Here is a 15572-nt window from a genome sequence, read left to right as displayed (position 1 = left end):
CCCCCTTCTGCCTGCAGCTGGAGCTCTTGTCTCACCCCACTCTCCCCAGGCTTCCTTATCTGGTGTGGTGGTATTAACGCCTCTCTGTATTCACACCCTCTTTTCTTTTGCTCAGAGCATTGATTATTCCCTGATTTCTTACCTGGCCAGTTTCTGTTGGTTCTTCAAGACTGACTTTGGCCCCCACCTTTCCTTGGACTTTTGTCTTCCCTTTTGGTCTCCAAACTACCCGGGCATAGTGCTTCTGCAGTCTGTTCTTTGTTCGTGACTGACTCCCCAGGACCCAGTACAATACCTGGCAAGCATTAGATGCCCACTGAATGCTTGTTAACTGAAACTAGAGAAACATCTCAGCAGATAAGAGTGCACTTAAGGTGTTGAGAATAGCATTAGGAAAGAATATTCCTTTTGTGCTACATTAAATACAGACTGTTAGACCCAATGAAATAAACACATCCAGAGTTACATTTATTTTGTTTTTTTAACATACCAATGAAGAAAGCTTAAGAAAAAAGAAAAAAAACCTTTCCAAACTTTCTTTTGTTTTTTCTTACATTCCAGAAAAGTCTGCGTTTAGAATCATAGGAAGCGCTATATTAATTATATTTGTTATGGAAACCAAGGTTTGTTATAAAAACTTGGACGACTCATTCTTAACCTTAAGAGACTGCTGATATGGATAACATATTTAACTATGCTCAAAAAGTTCCCCAATAATTATTTAACTCACTTAGGTGTGGCACTGTATCTAATTTTTAAGTTTAATTTATTGGGGTGACATTGGTTAATAAAACTATATTGTTCCAGGAGTACAATTCTATAATCTATGAATTGGGTATTGAGCATCACCACCACAGGTGGCGCTCTGTCTAGTTTTAAGGTGCCTGCCGCTCAGAGACTGAAGAAGCTGAGCTATAGCAGCAAGTCATTGGTCTGGAAGTGCAGTCCATTCCCCGGGACCCCTGCCTAAGATGCCTTAGGTATTTATTCTGATAAATGCCATCAGTTTTTCTTCAGCTATAAATGTTGGAAGGCTTAGTGTCTAAACCACAGACTCTTCAAATGTACTTTATTTTTTGGAAATGTCTTTTCTGTTTAAAAATACATCTCGGTTATAGTGGCATTTTAGATCTTTTTTTACTTTGTGTAGTGGTGAATTACATGGGAAGACTGTGTATTTTATAAGCAGACATTTCACAGGACGGTTCTTCTGTAGCACCACTCAACATTCAGAGATCAGTTCTCTATTGGATCTCTCCAGCCTCTACTGCCAAACCAAAGAGGGAGGTGGCCGTCAAAACTTTCTGGTTCCCTGGGCCGCCCTGAGCCACCAGCAGTTAGTTGTGAAGTTTGTGGAAACTGTGGCCCTGAGCTCGGAGAGACGCAAGCCGATCTCAGCAGCAGGGTCGCTTAGGGCTGTACTCAACCCGGCACCAAGGGTGCTCACGTGGTTAAGGCCTTCGTGAAGGTCTCACGCATCTGCAGGGCAAACCTGGCCAGTGGGCACCGAGCTCTAGCCTGTGTGCTGCCCACACGCACAGAGGCACAGTGCTGGGGATTCCTCCCCTCACTTTCTTTTATCTTCCTTGGCTTGATGAAATGTCCACCTTCTTTGTCTCTTCCATTATCCTGCAGCCAAAAAAGAGAAAAACATTGACAGTTGCCTCAAATTAGATTTATGCTCTCATCTTTAAAATTACATCTTTGCATACATATATATATATATATATATATGTGCATACATATATATATATATATATATATGTGCATACATATATATACATACATATATATTATTCCAGTTCTTAGGTAACTTGCCTGAATTTAGTCACCCAACAATTAGTTACTAGGGCTCTGCTTTAGCCCCGGGACAATTGGACTCTCTTTCGCCAGTGGCTTCAACTCTGTTGAGGTACAGGGAGCCAGGGCTGGGCTGGCTGCTCCCCCACTGCCTCAGCAGTTGCCCTCCCCCTCACTGTGTACAATCAGTGTAGGGATTGCTAACATAGGGGGAACAATATGGCAAGAACTAGAAAATTACTCTGGCAATGGTCTTGGAAGTCCTTTGAGGAAGATGATTTTTATTCCATTATTCAGCTGAAATTCAGTATACTTGTATTTAATAATGTACTTTTGGAATTCAACAGACATTTTGCAGTCTTTAGAGATCTTTTAATTCAACCTCTTATTTCAAAATAGAGAAAGCAGGCTTTTTTTTTTACTTTATCTTATGCTGTATATTTAAATGTTTATATCTAAATGCTATATGTCTGATGCTGTATATCTAAAAACCTGTGTTTTAATCATAAAAACATATGTTTTAGTAACTCCTTCAAAATCTAGAGCAGCATTCCTGCAAAAATAGAATGATAAAAAGTTTTTTTTTCAATTTAACTTTCAAAACATATTCAAATTTAATACATTTTTGGAGCAAATAAAAAAATTATCTAGACCTGTGACAAAACCTTAGTAGTATATTTGCCTGTATTTCTTTTATTTTTTGCAATATTGTCTTGAATATTGTCCAGGTTCTTACAAAGGAAGTAGCGCTTGCTGTTTGGGACCAGGTGTCCCTCTGCCCTGCCCTCAGCGGTGTGGGAAGGGAAATGGAATGGGCTTTCATCACAAACTGGTCTCGTTTAACTTTCTGCATTTCTGTGTTTTCCCAGATATGATCTTTCTTCAGGGAACAGAGGTCATATTTAAAGTGGCTCTAAGTCTGTTGGGAAGCCATAAGCCCTTGATTCTGCAGCATGAAAACCTAGAAACCATAGTTGACTTTATAAAAAACACACTGCCCAACCTGGGCTTGGTGCAGATGGAAAAGACCATCAATCAGGTATGATCCAGTCCTAACCTTTCAAAAGGCTTAAGCGATCCTGGGTATGTACAAGCTTATTATTATTATTATTATTTTTGAGCAGGACCTATTTCCTACCGCTTTATGTTCTGGGCAGCATCTGGCATGATGCCTGGTGTGTAGGAGTCACATCGAAAATACGTGTTCAGTGGCTAAATACGTGTGTGTGTGTGTGTTGTGAGTATGATTGTGTCACGGAAACACCTCGGCAGTGTTTAGGTGTGATAACCAGCACAGGTGATCAGTAATCTCTTACAATTAAGAGGTTTCACCCCTAGTCATTTTTTCTTCTAAAATACATACATTTATTTAATGCAGGCTTTTGTAGAATAAGGTTTTTGATTTTTCTGCTGAGAGTATTATTTCCTAAAAATAACTCCTTCCTAGCAAAGTTATAATAGAGCATGTATATTTTATATGTTTATTCCACAGTGTGTGTGTTTTAATAGAAGTCACTTCCAACTCTGTGGTTGCAGCACCTCTGGTTTCCCGGTACAGCGGGACCATTACTCTCTGAACTGTTAGGGGTGAGGAGTGAATTGAGCCAGGAATGACAACTAGACCAGTTGTAAAATGGTCAAGATTAGGGGTGGGAGGAGATTCTTCCTTAAACAGAGTCTTTAAATAATGATTCTTCTGCAGTTCAGTCCTCCTGAGCTGTGTAGCAGAGGGTGGGTCGCCTGGCAGGCATCCAGAGGCTGGGTGGCTACAAATGCTCTGAAGACAGCGCCACAGTGGGGCACTGCAGGCCGCGGCCAGGCCACTCAGAGCCTAGAACTTACCTCACCTGCTGCAAATAGGATGCAAACACACAGCAATTCGGCAGAAACAAATATCGAAATAAAGCTTTTAAAAAAACCCTCTATTCTGAGCATTTCTGTGAGTCTAGGAGGAGTCCGGTGGTTCTGACGCCATGCGCCCAGGCGCAGAGCTTGTCGTTTCCTTTGCACCCCCCCCCCAGGAGTTGAGCACAGAGAAGGAAGGAGCAGGATGTCCCGGAGAGGGGCGGGCGTGGTGCCAGTCGCACTGTGGCTCCTGCGCGTTTCTGTGCACTGTCTGAGAGAGCGGCGCTCCACTCTGCACGCTCATCTTCAGTTCACTGATAGGCTCTGCCTCAGGCTGTGTTTTATGGCCCTGGCACGTATCTTTGTATGTGAATAACTCTGGCTTGCTGAGGCCCTACTTTTGCCAGGTTCTGTGTGAGTCTATAAATACACATGGTCTCATTCGATCACGACCTCACTCCTGAGAGGGGAGGCGGTTTTAACCCACGAGGAGTCTAGAGCTCAAAGTGGATGATGAACTGGCCCACAGTCACCCTGCTGCAAAATGGGAAGGGAGGGTCTCAGACTTGGGTGCCATGGCCTTAAAGGGCCCTGGCTTCTACTCGGCATCCCCAAGTGCCTCCGGGTGTCGTTTCATTACGGAGTTTTTCTCTAGTTAACCTGGATGTTAGTACCAAATTCTCTGCCCTTTTGATACTTTAATTTCTGGCACTTGGGTGCTTTTACTCCTTTGCGGAGCTTCCCTTGCAACTACTTGTGTTTTGTGGCTGCTAGGCAAACAGAGCCTCGGTCACCTAAACCAGAGGCCATGTCCGGGGGTGCCTCGACATTTCTCCTGACTCCAGGGCAGGCAGCCTCAGCTGACGTTCAGTTTACCTCCTGGATACTGCGCTCTAGAAAAAAAAAAATTCCCATCTTCCTCCCCTTTTCGGCAAAGGTACTTACTGAGGGAATCGGGTGCCCTTTAATCGTTGGAAGAATGGACGTGGATACGGCATGGGGAGAGAACAGCTTCGGGTGTACCTGATTTGTTTCTGGCAGCTGTTTTGAACTTGGCATCTGTTAGACCACTGAGTCCTAGACGACTCTGGAGCATGTGTTATAATCCCCTCTGTAAAGCTGGGTGTGGAGAGAGTAACATGCCCACACCCTGCGTTACGTGGCAGAGCCAAGGATGTAACGTGTCTCTCCGACACCAGAGCCCACCCTGTGCAGAAAATAAGCATGCAGTCCAGTCACCACAAGTGTGGTAAGAGCTACGGCGGTGCTGGTGCTGCTGGTGCGAGGCTCAGGGAGCTGGTCTGGAGGAGCGAGGGAGGGTTCATGCCTGGGGTTGAAGGTGCGCAGGTCAGCTGGGCTAAGTGAGTGAGCCAAGACAGGAGCCCACACACGTTTTCTGTGAGGGCCGGAGAGTAAGGCTGTGTAGGCTTTGGGGCCGTGAGGTCCCCGCTGCAACCTCTCAGCTCTGCCTGTGCAGTGCAAAAGCAGCCATAGACAATATGTATAGGAATGAAGTGGCTGCGTTGCAATAAAACTTTATTTACAAAAGCGTGCAGTGGGACAGAGTGGGTCCATGGGCTGTAGTGCGCTGGCCCCTGATGACGGCATGTGCAAAGGCATGGGAAGATAGAAATTCTGGATGCCTGCTGTGTTTGGCTTGTGTGTGTGTGTGGTGGTTGAGGACTTAGGAGTTGTTGTGTAGGGAACACAAAAATCTACACTTTGGGGCCTAGGTTTTTATTCTGCGAAATGGCTTGATGGGAAACTGTTAGAATGCCAGATGGCTCTTTCCTCTCTTCTCCCATGGTTTCCGTCTGGAACTTGCCATCTCTGTCAGGCTTACTGCCCTCTGCCCTCCAGAGGGAGCTCTAATCTCACGTCCTACTCTGAAATGAGGCCTGAGGTGCCACATGCTTCCTCTGCAGTCTGAGAGAACCCAAGGCACGAATCTCGGAGGGCCGCAGGGTAGATGTGACAGAAGCAACGCCTTCATTGCAAACAACTGTCCTGTGCATGGATGGGCGGAGTCCGGGGTGTCCTCGGTGATAGCCTTGGCTCTCTGTTTCATTAAATGTCCTCTCTGTGGACAGGTCTCAGCTTGAGCAGCTGGGACACAGCCTGCATCTGGGATGGGTGGGACAGTAGCTAAGGACAGGGCTCTGGAGCACTGGCTCAGTGCAGACAGGCTCCTCGGAGCAGCCACAAAGGGGCAGGTCCAGAGCTAAGAGCTCAGGACAGGAGGACAAGGGTCTCTGAAGGCTCTGTGGAGTTTCTCCGTGTGACTTAACTGTCAGTTGAATATAAGCCATAAAAATCCCTGACGCTAGAAGAAGGGAAACCCTGGGAATACATAGAAACTAAAAGAACACCAGGTGTGTATTCTTGTCCTAGTGAGTGTTGTCTGCCTATGCAGCCCAAAGTCAGTGTAAGGAAGGAGAACAGTGTTGCGGGGGGGCTTTGGGAGGCAGGGCAGATGGCCTATTCTCAGCATCCTTTGGGCTCCATTCAAAGTGTGGCCCCAGGCTGTCAGTGTATCATGTAGGAACTTGTTAGAAATGCAGAATCTGGGGCCCCACCTAAGACCTGCTGAGTCAAAATCTGCATTTTAACAAGATCCCCAGGGGATTCACACACTGGGGACCATTCGAAAAGCTCTGCTATGGGTAACTTCAGTGTAAACACACTAGACAAAGTTGAGCTTGTAGGGTGGAAACCAGAATCTTAACAAGGTCCCTTTGTTCAGAAGGCACTCCTCAAAATCAGTGGCCAGGCTGCCCCTTCTGCCTTCGGGAGGAGCCCTTGCTGCTTGAGCGGTTGACACTGTTGAAAATGAGTGCTTTTGTAAAAGGCCACTGGGTGCCTGACCCAGAGGGTGTGGTAGGGTGGGAGGGATACTTTATTTTACTAAACAATACCACTGGCATTGTTGCTCGCATGTGGTGGTAATAAAAAGCAGACCAACTGTTAGTTGGGTTTATTACTGTTTTTCAACTCAGTGCAGACACCTCACCCCCTTACCTGGGCTGACCGCTCCACTCTCTGGCCTTTGGGGTGCCACTGAGACCAACAGATGGGGGGAGGGTCTGGGGCGGGGAAAGGGACAAGGATGTGGCTGGTTGTGCAGACACCAGGGTTCACGGCTTCACTACACGGGGCGTCCACAGACTGCAAAGAGAAACACTGAGTCTCCAACAGTGCGTGAGCCAAGAACCGAGGCAGTGCACTGAAGAGGAGACCCAGCTAATAAACAATATCTGAGAAAATATTTAGCTTCGTGCATAACTTAAATGTAAATAACACATAATGCTTTACTGGCTAGATTAACCAAACGGGGCGTTCAGTGCCGGTGCGCAGTGCCGAGGGTGTGCGCTATCTGGCTCGCCCGCGTGCTGCTGACGGCATCGCGTGCACTGATTGTTCCCGCTTGGGAAGCCACTTGGCAAGACGTCTCACAAACCAGTAAAATATTCACACCCTTTGACTTAGTAATCCCGTGTCTTGGAATGTATCCTTGGAAAACAATCCAAAATATGGGAAAAGCCACATGTACAAGGATGTTTAGAGTTGTCATTTGTAACAACAAAAATTTGCAAGTAACTGGAGGGCCAACACTCGCTGATGGATTAGTGTGGTTATGATATGTCGAGTTGGTGGAGTAGCGTGAAGCCATTTATAATTATGGTTGTGAAGAATATAGAGCAGCTCGAAAAGGCATTGTCTGAGGACCAGGTCTCTTTGTGCCACCAACCACATGCTGCCATGGTTTGGGATAAATTCCAGGGCTTAACTGCAAAATCTGACGGCTCTAGTGTTTTGGCAGCCAGGAGATAATGGTGCGATTAAGCAGAGATGATTATGACTGGGGAAGGTTCCTAGGTATTAATGGGCCCCCTCCCCGAAAGAGTTTATAGCTTTGGGCACAGTTGAGAGCCATTAACCTTAGCAGATCATCAATCTGTAAAAGGCCAGAGGTTTTGTTCCCAAGTTTTCCAGGTTAGGACCACCCTTAAAAATGAATCTTAGTGAAAGAAAAGGAAAAAAAAACCTGTGTGTGTGACATTTATTGTGCACCGTATTTCTAATCACACGTAATGCCAGGGCGATCTCAGGTTTAATGTTGGTGGTTTTTACTCTCTTTGAGCTGCTCAGAAGCTCCATGATGTGGCATCCCTTGTAATTTGGCCGAAGCACAAGGTCAAATGTGAGGGTTTCACAGTAAGTGTGTGGAATCAGCTCCCTCAACTGAGAGAGCGCCTGCCTTCTCAACTTGCTAGGCGCGCGCTGGGAACTTCCATAGGTTGTCTCGTGTAACTCCCACAACAGTGCGGGGAGGTGGGTGATGTCACCCCCTGCTGGAGGCCACGCACTGATCCTGGGAGAGGTCAAGTGACTTGCTCAAGGTCATTCAGGGAGTTGCCAATGGAGCCCCGATTTGAGACTGAGTCAAAGCCTCAGTCAGTTTCCTTGACCGAAAATAGAGATGCGAATCTCTGTTGACCTCCCGGTCACTCTGAGGGACAGCAGAGCATCAGGTCATTACAGTAAACTGCTCACACACATGCCCCAAATACAATGTGTGTTAGTTCTTCAGCACAGAACAACTTTTGTGCCTAATTACTGTTAGCCATTGAATTAAGTTGAAAACCAGGAAGCTGAGAAATTAACCTCAAGGAAGGCAAAATAAGATTTGTATGAATGGTGAGAAAGTAAACATGGTTTTTGAAAATTGATTTCGGGGAAGATAGGACTCGCTGGTGTTTGAATGCTAATGAGTGCCATCAGGGGAAATGAGTTTTTCATTGATTTTAACTCTGTTGGCCTTTCTTTCTTAAGGAAATTCAGTGAAGAGTTGGTTTCTGCTCTTGGAAAGCCTAATTTCATTATCTAAATGTTTATTCTGATCGTGCTGGCTTTTTTATATGGTGACTGAATTCTCAAATTGCCCCGGGTCAATGGTGGGTGCTGAGAGGCGTACCCCATGGGGCGATCCCATACAAACACCAGGAAGGAGAGGAGATGCCTGGGGCAGCAGCCTCTGCCCTCTGACCCCCTGTTCAGCCCCTCGTCCACCAAGCTCAGCTCCCCAAGACAAAGCCCAGACGTGAACAGCTCACTCACTCGTGCACTTGGGGTTGTTTTTCACACGGGTGGTTTTGTCGTCACTGTTACTATTATGGGAAGGAAGGCTGCTCAGGCATTGTTTCGTGTTCACTCATCTGTGTGGGTGACATTTGGGTGCTGGCTCATTTCTGCAAGGCCTGTGTGCAGAGGAGGTTTTTAGTAAACAGTTCCATTACTTGGCTCTTCTTGTAACTCTGAAAACCCAGCTGAACTATAATTAAGCTTTGACTCGGTGACTGGGCAAACAGGGCCAGGAGCCTTTGTTTTGTCTCCCCCTCTGCCCCTCAGTTGATGTGTCTAACCCAGCAGAGTTCGGAGAAGAAGAAAATGAGCAATGGAATAAGACTCAAAATAAATTACTGCGAGGCTTTTTAAAAATACTGTTCTGGCTTTTGGAAAATGAGTATCAGAGACCCACACTTACTGTTATCTTAGGTTGATTTCTCAGTGCTTCTTATATCTTTTCTTCCCAAGTCAAATTACTGCTTTCTCAGTGCCGAGTTTTCCTTAATCATCACTAGAGCACCAGGCCTAGGGTAGGTGGTCAGTGGATGCTCATTGATGTGGTCACTCGTGAATGTGTGTGTATATCTGTGTGTGTGTGTGTGTGTGTGAGAGAGAGAGATTTTTCTGTCAGTGCCTGATGACTTCTCTGCATTTCACAGGTGTTTGAGATGGACATTTCTAAACAGCTACAAGCGTATGAAGTTGAATACCATGTGCTTCAAGAAGAACTTATCGATTCCTCTCCTCTCAGTGACAACCAAAGAATGGACAAATTGGAAAAAGCCAACAGCAGCTTACGTAAACAGAACCTTGACCTCCTGGAACAGCTGCAGGTAGAGCATGTTCCTGAGTCAGCTTCCTGAGCCCCGAGTGTATGTGTGGTAGTTCATTAACCCACCCAAGGCACCAGCAGGTCGGGCTTTCCCACGACCGCAGGACCTCTCCGTCCCGGGCCTGCTTATAGCTGGGATCAAAGGTATCCCAGGAGAACTGGGCCTTTTTCTCCCGCGGCAGACAGCTTACCCTTTGCTGGGGTCAGGCAGCCCTGGAGCTTGCTGGGGGGGCTGTTTGTGCGGTTAGCCCCAGGCAGTCCCAGAGACGAACTTGCGTTCAGGGCGACGCGGTGCCCTTAGCTGGGTGCCAGCACTCGTGCTTTGAGTAAGGGCTGGGGGAGGTTCAAAGCAGCTAGGTCCACCGAGAGAGGAAAGCGACCCCCAAACTCCCTCGCAGGATAAACCAGAGCACATGGCCATGGTAGCAGAGTCCTTGGTGCGTACACCGAGGTGTGGTAAATGAAAGACACAATTCTGCACTCTGGAAGCTTCCATTTTAACGTGGATGCGTGTGGGCGAACGCACTGTAGAAAGGCAGACGCAGGTTGCGCACACAGAAAGGTGAGGTGAAGCAGGCCCAACGGTGCAGTCGGGAGACCTGCCCTTCCCTGGTCTCCCACCCACGCCGTCACCCTGGGCAGACCACTGACCTGCTCTGTCCTGCTCCCCTCACTGGTGTGACAAGGACAAGAACATTCCTAACTGCCTAGCACACAGCCCCTTTACCAGTCGGATGGAATAAAGGAACCATGCAGTCTACTTTTCTGACATCGTAAATGGACAGTGATGCTGTCAGAATTGTTTGTGGTGTGTTTAGAATTTTTTTTTTTGAGTTTCTACAGAGAAAAACACATATTCCTCCCCCACAAGTATGTATTTTATGGTGTTCTTGGGCTGACCTTAGAATAAGCTTTCCATCCTGATCTGAGCCTCTTATTTTTCTCCATAGGAAGCTGCCGCTTTGCAGACAGAGCTTGGCAGCGATAGGAGAAAGGCCAGCATTTGAGAGCCTAATAAATCAGCCTTGTCTGAAATGCATTTCTCTCAGCAGGGATTTGTCCCCGCAGACTGAGTAGATATTTACTGTAGAGGAACAAAGAAAAATGCTTTCCCCAGCCAGTCCTAACTACCTGCCACATTCGGGAATTTAGCTGCTTTTTCTCTCCCAAGATTGAGATGTCCCCACCGAATGTGTGTCTGCGCGCAGTCTCCCCAGGACTCTGAGCCGCAGCATATGGGGAGGGCTCCAGGGGAGAAAGAGCCTGATCCGGCCTCTAGGGGTCTGCAGGGCAGGTGTTTCAAATGCCTTCCAAACAAACAGTGGGTCCCTGATACCCAGGGTCCAGCAGAAATAAGGCCTGCTTGAGTGCGGGCGGTAGGGTACAGGGATGTCTTGCACGAGATGGACAGAAATTTGAACATTTCACCTAAAATGTCATACAGTATGCTTGAATGTGATGTTGTTGTTACAGAACTACACCTGATGATTTTACAATAAGAGAGTTTGTAGTAAAAAAATGGGGAGTGGGGCATTATTTGTGCCAGACCCTGTATCACAGGATGAAGGCTTTTCTGACAAAGCCGAGACTTGCATTTGAAGCCCTTGGCTTGGTGAGATAGGCAGTACTCACATCGAAGGTTCACCTTATGGGGCTAATGAATGTTGGGGTGTGCGTGTGTGTGCTGATGGTGGAGGGTAATTTCGTGTTGCTTCTGTGATACTGTCCCTTTTTGTGGAGAGAGGGAGTTGTGAAAAGCTACTCTGAAATCTGTATTCCTCAAGAAAGGCATCAGGCGGCGATAGTAGTAAGAAATGTTCTCCTTGGAGTGTTCTTTCTCTTGACCACGTGGCTCCGTATTTTCGGAGGTGCCATGCCGGACCGCAGCTTATGCCCACCCCCCAAGATTTACTGAGTCCTTGCCAGGCTGGCCGTCAGGGGCCACCGAGATCCGTAAGATACTGCTGCTCTCAGAGAGTTGGGGTGCGGATTGTGTGTGTGAATTGTGGGTGCATGTGCACAGTCCTCCCAGTGCCCTCTGTGAGTCACATGGGTTACTGTCTTCCAGCCGGGCTCTGAGTTCTGGGAGACTCTCAGCTGCTCTGGTTGTTTCTAGCAATTTTCAGAGTCCAAGGACAGGTGTTCAACACCATGCTTAATTTTCCAATGTAAATCCTTTTTAATTTTTTTCCCAAGTATCAAAATTGATTTGGTGTCTAGCTTTGTACTGGCCATTTATTCCCCCCAAATCTCATTTATTTTCTTGTTAAACACTTGAAAGTGTTATCTAGCCGCTGGAGAGCAAACTGTTAACCTGTTTTGTCTGGTAGCATACGTAGGATAATTGCATACACATGCCAGGTGGTGCCGAATAATAATGGACATACAGTTTCTGTAACAATCAGCTGCACCTCACTGAGCACCCAGAGGCATGGTGCCGTGGGCCAGACCCATGTGCAGGTGGAGACGTGCTTTTCCTCTGTGCAGGAGCTCCAGCCTCAGCGAGGGGCCCTGGCGTCTGTGCAGAACAGCATGCAGAAAGCTCACTGCTAAGCTATGTGGTGCCCCTCAGAATCCATGGGCCTTTGGAATGAGTGATCGTTCCTGGCATGAGGTGGGGCCTGGCCCAGGCCTTGACCATGGGTAGGACTGTGAGGATTAGCGAGTCCTGCGTGGAGAGTCACACAAGCATGACCACCTGCTGCCTGCTAGGCTGACAAACTTCGGATGTCAGTCCTTTGCCCTTCTATTTAGAGAGTGGCAGGGGCACAGCCAGGGCTAGACTTTGAGTCATGCATTGTCTGTCTGGTGCTGGTGTTATCTTGTTCAAAAAACTTTCTCCTGTTTTGAAAATGAGGGGAAAAAATGTGCCATGTTTCCCACATGAAATAAATGGCGTGTTGAGGGTTGGGCTGGATTGCAGAGACAGAGCAGAACCTTGGTGACCCAGTGACCCAAGCACTGAGGAATGCACCTGTGAGCCGAGGCCCAGGCCAGGGAGGCCTCGGGACCGCAGGGCGTCTGCACTTTTCTCAGGAAAGCGATCAGCTTCACTGGAGCTGACTCACTTGTTACCTGGGAAGCCTGCCCGAGTGCACTCAAGAGAGAAGCACCTGGAAGTTCTACCTGCCTGACGTTAATTTTGTGCTAGCTACTGAGGATGTAGGCCAGGTGGAGGGAGGACACTGCTTGGCTCCCTGGTGGTGGCGACCAGTCTGAGAGACCATGTACGCGAGGCTCTCAGCCGAACACTCAGCTCTTCTAGGCACTCCACACATGGAGTTCCTCGATATAGTGATGTCTTGTTACTGTAAGGAAAATAGAAAGAATCTCAGATTAGAGAGCTATTACTGCTGGGGCCTTTACATGAAGTCCGTTTTGACTGTCAGTTTGAAATCACTTTGCACTTGTTAAATATGTGCAGGCTGTGCTGCAGTAACAAAGCTCCAAGTCTCAGTGGCTCAGCACAGAAGTCTTTTGGTCTCCGAAGCTCCACTTCTTCCCCATGAAGCATCCTTTGGCCATATCAGAGCTGTCATCCCTGTAGTGGGTGACTTGGAGATCAGGCTCCCTCTGCACTGCGAAGCCACCATCTCAACAAGCAGCTTTCAAAACAGCCACAGCAGGGGAAGATCTCTGACGGCCCCAGCTACTGGCAGGGGAGCCTGGGAAATGTAGTCTTCCTTTGTAGCCAGAGAAACAGAGTAAACAGTAGACTCCTCTCTGCCAAAGTATGGCTCCACAGTTCCCCAAAGGCTGCTCAGGGGGATGTACTATGGATCCCCTTGTGTTATCACTGGGCACTTATGTTCTCATGTTTTCTTTCATTCTCCAGGTGGCAAATGGCAGGATCCAAAGCCTTGAAGCCACCGTCGAGAAGCTTCTGACCAATGAGAGCAAGCTGAAACAGGCTGCCCTTGCCTTAGAGCTGGAGAGGGCAGCCCTGCTGCAGACGGTAGAGGAGCTGCGGAGGCGGGCTGCAGAGCGGAGCCGGCCACCGCCTGACCTCACACAGCCTGAGCCGGCGGGTGACTGACAGCACCTCGCAGGGCAGGGCTCCATCCTGACATTGTCCAGGCCTTAAGTGAGAGAGACAGCAGATGCTGGAGGGAGGGAATGAAGCGTGAAGCTGCTTCTCAGGGAGGAAACTGGCTTGCCAGCATGCAGACTTCTGAACTAAGACTTGCGTTTCGGGGGCTGAATGTCCCCGTGTTGTTGTTTAGGTTCCCGTTGGCCCTGATCACTGTAATCAGTAGATTTAGATGGCGTGGTTGTGAATAAATGCACCTTTATGTTTCCTTTTTTAGCATCACTGTGTTTGTGAAGAGCATCTATAACACTGGGGAATTTCAAAAGCCGGCTCGAGATGATTCCTCCGGCAAAGATGTGGGTCCATCCCTCTTCCAAGGAGGGTCGGTGTGACTCCACCCTCAGCGTCTTCCGTGGGCTGAGCAGTTGGTGTTTGTCGATTTTTGTTAGGGAAGGCAAAGATGACCTTGGGAAAGATCAAAGTGATTTATTTAAATTTAACACCTTAAATTTGATCACTATCCTTGGTATTTAATGAAGTTTTTTTAAAAAAATAGCATTTCCATACATTATTTTGCTTAGTCCTTAAGCATTAATCAAAGTCATTAGGGATAGTTGGATGGGAAAACCACCATTTTTAAGACTCTGGGGGGTGTTGCTAGCATGCGACCTGCAGTCGTGGAGTCAGGTATTTTTTTTCTCTGTGGTGGTTCGTATTCACGTTACAGCTGTGTACTTATTTTTGCCTGTTGTGTGACATGCTGCAGCTGTGTGTCCCTTTGAACCTCCCTGCCCTTGGGAATCTGATTCCTTGCAGAGGTAACAGGCCACATCAGGAGTTTTAGGGATGCCAGAGACTTGGGGGATTTCAAAAAGAGACCATCCTAAGACTGCAGCCAAGTGTATGGCAGCTGAGAGCAGTTTTCGAAGGTAGGACTGTGTGTGTGGAACGTGACTCCCAGTACAGTGGCTCTTCCCCCCCCTCAGGATGATGGGGACCTGTGCCTTCAACAGGTTGCCCTTGTTCCATCTGGTCCCCAGGTGCGGCCTCTCCCAGGCTCTCTCAGAATCAGTGGCGTTCTTACAAGGGATGGGTCAGGACCTCCGTGGGCACATGCCACGTCCTTGACAGCAGAATCTTTTCTGGTTTTTATCATCCTAACCCAGCGATTTTCAACCATTTTCATGTCATGGCACACATAAACATTATAAAATTCTGTGGCACACCAAAAATACATGCATTTTTTTTCCTGACCTGACCAAAAAAAAAATAGGTATAGTTTGGATTCATTCACACCGGATGGTTATTGTTGTGTTGGCTGTTGCTATTTTTTTATTTGACAGCCTAAGGGAAAAGAGGTCAGTGTCCCTGACTAATTAGTCAGGTATTGCATGTTTTAACAATCCTTGTGGCACACTGGTTGAAAATCGCTGCTCTAACCCCTTCTGCTATTCCACAGGAGCTTCTTTTGACTCTTTTAACTAAGCCCGAGGTTGAAAGGAAGGATTCTCCTATCTGGAGACGTTATGAACCCTCAGACATTTCAAAGGAAGACAAACGTGCTGCCCCTAGGCCCCAATCACTTGGGACTCTTTCCCGTGTCCCGGGTCAGAGGATAGCAGTTCTCTTCCTAAACGAAGATGACAAGCCTGGTCACCTTTGTCCCAAGTTGTTCCATCAGGTATAACTTAGAGGAGTTAACATTTGAGGGCTTTTTCCCACGTATTTTACTATTTGAATGTTTAATAATGTTGAAATCTGGACATCTGACCATTACTCAAGAACACTGATTCCACATTAAATAAGAAACAAAGAAAGCAATAAAACAGTTTATGTGCACACTTTATGGTATTTGTTTTTTAAGTTTTTTTAAACTTTGGGTTTTTGCTTTCAGCCCAGGAGTGAAGGAATGCCTCATGGACGCCTGTGGGTCCAAGT

The 15572-nt window shown here is 47.3% G+C and overlaps 1 protein-coding gene across 4 annotated transcripts in view; it reads left to right on the top strand.

The window, feature by feature from the left end:
* Nucleotides 1-13901, top strand: part of TBC1D1 (TBC1 domain family member 1) — a 208768-nt gene extending 194867 nt beyond the window's left edge. For all 4 annotated transcript variants that reach the window (XM_053922307.2, XM_053922308.2, XM_053922309.2 and 1 more), the window contains 3 exons: nucleotides 2670-2839; nucleotides 9432-9605; nucleotides 13440-13901. In XM_053922307.2, the coding sequence (XP_053778282.1) occupies nucleotides 2670-2839; nucleotides 9432-9605; nucleotides 13440-13640 (545 nt within the window). In that variant the 3' untranslated portion in view covers nucleotides 13641-13901. The remainder of the gene's footprint in view (nucleotides 1-2669; nucleotides 2840-9431; nucleotides 9606-13439) is intronic.
* The last annotated feature ends 1671 nt before the right edge of the window (nucleotides 13902-15572 follow it).

Source organism: Desmodus rotundus, chromosome 4, assembly GCF_022682495.2.
Source record: "Desmodus rotundus isolate HL8 chromosome 4, HLdesRot8A.1, whole genome shotgun sequence".
Lineage (NCBI taxonomy): Eukaryota > Metazoa > Chordata > Mammalia > Chiroptera > Phyllostomidae > Desmodus > Desmodus rotundus.
Note: the sequence above shows the minus strand (reverse complement) of the source record. Positions and strands in the feature narration are given on the sequence as shown.